The following is a 5653-nucleotide window of genomic DNA, read 5'->3' on the forward strand; positions in this document are numbered from 1 at the left end:
GATCAAACCCCGGGTTGATCGGTAGCTTATGAGATACGACATCGGTACTCAAACCTTGCATGTCACCGACTTCCCAAATGAACACGTCACTATATTCAGCAAGCAAATGAACCAGGTCTTTTTGTGAGCTTTATTTAAATGGGTGTTGATCTTAACCTCTTTAAAACATTTCGAATCTCACAAATTCACTGTTTCCATTTCCTCTAGATTTGGTTTATGTTGATTCTCGAACTGCCGGAATTCCTCGGCGACATAATCTGGTTCCCCATTTTCTTCTTCATGATCGTCAGTCTCGTCGTCATCTACCTTATTTTGTTCATTTAGCTTGTGACATGACATGAACTTTGGTAGGTCTGTAACTTATGTTACTGTAATCATAAACAGACAAAATTAGAAGTGCAAGGCATAACAAATGATTAAATAAATAAAGTTAAAACAAAATAGGCTTTCATTCAAAATAATGCAAACTTTGGCCATGGAATGGGTCCATGTTTCCTTTTTGAAAATCACAACGGAAATTCGAAAGTTGAACAGTTAAGAAAAATGCAGAAATGGTGGGTCTTGGGCCTCCTCCGGACAACCACCGATTTTAGTGTGCATAAAGTAACTCCTTTCTACCGAAGAGTTCGGGACATCAGGATCGGCGTGGAGGTTCAGTTCTGCAGCACCTCCCCTGGTTCAGCATCGCGAATACCAGCTAACTCGACCTCCTCCTCGACAACAGCATCGATCTCCTCGAAGAGGTCACAGATTCCTTCCCCAAAGTCTTCAGGCTCGGCATACTCCGGGATTGGGAAGGATTGATACAGATGCGGGATCGGCTTAGCCAAATCTTGATCCTTTTTCTTCTTCATCTTCACGTCGTCATCTGTGGGGATGTACTCCAAACCATATCTGGATCCCTTAAAAAGGACCGGAACAGGCTTAATAATTCCTTGGGAATCTCTTCCCAATCCAAAACCTAGCTCAAAACCGTTCTGGAGCATCACAGTGGCTATCATCTTGTATACGGCTGGCATGGGGGTTTGTGGGGCCAAATCTTCATCGGTGGCATTCACCAGCTCCACCGTGTAAAAGTCTGTACGTCGCGGTATCTCATCAATGATCGGCACCTGCTTGCCCGAGTGACTTCCCTCACCGTGAATAACCAACTCTTCATTCTTCCATACAAGCTTCATCATTTGATGGAGAGTAGAGGGGACGGCTCCAGCCATGTGGATAAATGGACTTCCCAAAAGAAGGTTGTAACTGGTATCTATGTCCAATACATGGAATTGCGCGCTGAACTCTGCGGGGCCCATTTTAAGAGTCAAATTCATTGCCCCCAACGTGTCACTTTGAACCCGATCGAAAGCTCTCACGGTTACCTGGTTCTGCTCCAGTTTCCCTAGGTCAAACTTTAGTTGCCTCAACGTTGACAATGGGAAAATATTCAAACCAGATCAGTCATCCACTAAAACACGATTGACAACCTTTTCACGGCATATCATGGTAATGTGCAGCGCTTTGTTATGTGCTCTTCCTTCGACTGGCAACTCATCGCCACAAAAGCTGATCCGGTGCCCTCGAATAACTTGATGAATCATGGCAGCCACGTTATCACTACTTGAACCTGAGGGTACGTATGTATCATCGAGAGCTTTCATTAGGCCTGCCTGTGGGACTGAGAGCTCATCAGTAGGGCCCACACAAAGATTTGAGCCGGAGTCTTCTCTAAATGTTTGACGATGGAATAGTCGTTCGGTTGCATCCTTCTCCAGAACTCTTCTGCTTCTCCTTCGCTTATCGGCCTCTTAGCATGGTCCTTCTTCTGTCCTCCGAGAGCAAGATCATCAGGAGTGTAGCTCCTTCTGGACCTGGTCATGCCTTGGGTCACAGCAGTTTCGATGACAAATTTGGGCTTGACGAGAGTTTCTGAAGGCACCAACGCAACAGCCTTTATAGGTGTAAGAATAACAAACTCTCTCTTTTCTTTGACGCTTAAAGAAGCGACAGCCCTTTCCAAGTCCTCATGCACAATGGGAGTAATCATCTTTGTTCCACACCCGTCTTCATCCGTTTCAATTATATTAACGTTACCACCTCCATGATTCGGCAAAGGGTTTGTATTGACATTTGGCACCGCCGATTGGAGAGAAACTACCTCCTGATCGATCAGATCCTGGATTTTGTGCTTAAGGTTGATACAATCTTCCGTTTCCTGTCCAACACTGTTGGAATGATAAGCACATCTTTGATCTGGCTTGTAGAACTTTGAATTGACATCCACGGGCTTGGGCCCCACAGGGTGGATGTATCCAGCCGTGGCTAGTCTCTCAAATAGTTTGGTCCGGCTTTCAGCAAGTGCAGTAAAGTTCCTTGAAGGCCTTTTTTCAAATCTGGGTCGGGAATGGTCGTAACCGCTTTGCTGAGGGGGAGGCACCTGCTGATAATTTCGGGTATTCAGACGAGGAGCTTGGCTTCTAGGATATGAGTTTGTTTGATAATTTGGTGATGGAGCTTGGTAATTCGGGAGGGGGTTTTTATATAATGGAGCTTGGACTTGATAAGTGGGCGAAGGTGCTCGGTAGCTTGACTGTACATTGGCACAGTTGGGAGCAATATTCTGATAAGGGGATGGAATATGGTAAGGTTGAGGGTAATTTGGGTATATGGGAGAAAAATTTTAGAGATTTGGGGGTGGACTTTGGTACGACGAAATTTGAGCATTTGGATAGGTGGGGGTAGTATTATAGTTGTTGGGATGATTAGATTGCGGGTAGTGAGCTTAGTGAGACTTTGGGGAAGGCCTGGAACGATCTTGTAAATGCGACGAGTTTCTAGGGTTTTTTCTTCCCCCATACGAGACAGCGACAACTTCTTCTCTCTTCTTCCTCATCAATCCTGAAGATCCAGGTGACGCGGATACACGGGCTATCTTCCCCAATATCAAACCATCTTCGATAGTCTCACCAACTTTGACTATCTCGGCGAATTTAGCTCCGACTAGCAACATGATTCTGTCGTAGTATTCTGGCTCCTGCACCCACACAAACACTTCCACAATCTCTTTCTCGGTCATGGGCAGCCTTACCCTTGCTGCCTCCTTCCTCCATCTATAGGATAACTCCCTATAGCTTTTAGTTGGTTTCTGCTTCATCTTCTCTAGAGAATACCGATCGGGAACTATTTCGACATTGTATGCAAATCGGTCAATGAAGTCTTTGGCCAGCGCATTCCAACTGGGCCACTGCCTGGTTTCGTGTGAAGTAAACCACTCGAGGGCCTCCCCACATAGACTTCGGCTGAAAAGCCGCATCAACAAGGCCTCATCCCTGCCAACTCCCACGAGTTGGTCATAATATGCTCTCAGATGAGCCATGGGGTTGCCTACTCCTCCGAAGGTGTCGAACTTCGGAATTTCGAACCCTTCGGGAAGGTTCAAATCTGGGTGGATGCACAACTCTTCGTAACTGAGTCCAACGACGTCTGGGATGCACTGTAGCTCTTTCATAGCCCTTTTGATTTCCTCTTTTATATCGATCTTCGCATCCTCCTTGGCCTTCCATTCTCTTTCCTGTTCTGCATAGTGATCCAACTCAGAATCGTGCACATCGTGCTCGGCAGGAACGGGAACTTGGAAGGTGGCTCTTTTTGGGAGGGGTGGAGCTATAGAGGGACTTGGAACGTTTTGGGCGGTCTGGTAGTTCTGTGGGTAAGCCTGAGGATTGGTGTTCTGATTTAAATGGTGATGAGGTGTTTGGGGATTGAAGGAAGTTTGATTTTGGTTTCGATTCTGTGGCGGTGGGGAGGTTTGAGTATTCTGAGGATGAGGTGGCATTTGAGGGTGATTATTTTGGAGAGGTGATGGAGTTTGGTAAGATACAAAAGTGTATTAGGGATTTTGGGTCGTTAAATCTATAACCGACGGATTATGCACATGTGTAGAAGGCTGATTGTGAGTTGGATCCGTGTTTGATGAAGGGAAGTAGATCAGAGGTCTTCCATCAGCAATATTAGGACCAAATCCAGGTGGAGGCGTATCTTGTCTCCGTTGCATTTCCACTCTCATTTCGGCGACCTTTTGCATCAGTTGCATGATCAGTTCGTTCTGTTCCGCTACGGTGGGCTGAGCCACCACAACGTCGGTAAGACTCACTTCGTCGTTGTTGTCTCCCATAACTGTCTTTCCTTTGTCTGAACTTTGTATAGGGAAGGAATCTGCCGGACCTTTTGATCTGGTGAAGTATGGATGATCTGCCAGCTTTTGATCAACACAGATCAGTTTCAAAGAACCTGAGAAGGAAAACAACTCAAAGGCAGATTTGTCAGTGCAAACTCAGAGTACAAAATGCATAATATCACACAGAGAGCACATAAACACACAAGTTGCTTTGTTTGAGGATATCTTTAACCCACGAATGAGGACGGGAATACATTTTTTTTAACAAGCAGGATTTTGCTCGTTTTAGTTTTGACGCTATCTCAGGAAGGCTAAATCACGTTAAGCTACGGTCTTCTTACAGCTGCTTTTGATATATGTTGATCTGATCTTCGTATTTTCATAACATGAAGGGGAAAATGAAAATTTCCAAAGATAGGGGTCGGGCCTAGGGAGGCTGCCTACGTATCTCACGAGGAGAATTCAGGCCCAACGTAGTTCGAGTTCAGGATAAAATATTTTCATTCATTATTTCATTACGGTTACAAGGAAATTGAAAGACAACAGTAGAATTCTCAAAAGATAACATGACGATGACACGTTAGTCATTTCTCTTCTTGTTGCAGCATCACTTTCTTCCTTTCAGACGACCCAGAAATAAAGGCTTGTAGACGATTTCCTCACCGTCATCCTCCTCAGTCTTCGGGGTGAGCGTCGTCGAAACTACTATTGGCTGCTCCTTGTTCACAGGCGGGGTGTTTTCGGTCAATTAGATTGCTATGGGCTGTCAGTTCCTTATCAAGTAAAGCACTTTTAGCTAATAGAGCGACGGTCTCCACATCTATCTTTGTCTCTCTCGCTTTTCTTTCGTGCACTTTCAAACGAAGCATGTCCAACTTTTCTCTCAAGCTTTCGGTCTCCATCTCAACCTCTTTCTTTCTTTTTATCTGCGATGCCAAATCCTTATCCAATGTCACGGCTGCAGCTTTGTAAATTGCTGTGGCCATGTCGACTCTGAGCCCTTCTTCCTTGGCTTCTTGAATATCCCGAGAGATCCTTTCGATCTTTCTCTGCAGTTCCTCTTCAGTAAGTTCCATCTGGATGCTCTTGCCCTTGTCCATAGCGGTGGTTTGCCTTTCCTGAGACGATGGAGCAGTGTTTCAGAATTTGTGGTATAGGAGGAGGTCTTTTGAGTGAGAAACTTAAGACATGAAAGCTTTGGTCGGACATTTTGTAACAGTGGCTTCTGTATATTTTGGAAATTTCGGGATAGGAGTGAATTTATGATATCCTCATTCATTGCAACATAACACATAAGCAGTTAAACACAAATATATCGCGTCCTAATCATGCATGTGACCCTTTTGTGCCAAGGGTAGGCCGGGCGATCTGAAGGATGTATTGCGCCATTTAAACAAATAGTTGTATCCCCAAAATAAATTTCACTAAATATCATAAAGTTCATTACATAATTTAATCAAACGGGGTACATTTAGGGAAGAGGATGTAATG

The 5653-nt window shown here is 44.8% G+C and overlaps 1 protein-coding gene across 1 annotated transcript; it reads right to left on the reverse strand.

Moving 5' to 3' along the window:
• Positions 1–1645: 1645 nt before the first annotated feature.
• LOC107025133 lies at positions 1646–3820 on the reverse strand. Its single transcript, XM_015225979.1, has 2 exons — positions 2849–3820; positions 1646–2575 (listed from the first exon to the last, which is right to left on the reverse strand). Exons 1-2 carry the CDS (start codon positions 3818–3820, stop codon positions 1646–1648), a joined length of 1902 nt encoding a protein of 633 aa, XP_015081465.1.
• Between the last annotated feature and the right edge of the window lie 1833 nt (positions 3821–5653).

Source organism: Solanum pennellii, chromosome 7 (genome assembly GCF_001406875.1).
Source record: "Solanum pennellii chromosome 7, SPENNV200".
Taxonomy (NCBI): Eukaryota; Viridiplantae; Streptophyta; class Magnoliopsida; order Solanales; family Solanaceae; genus Solanum; species Solanum pennellii.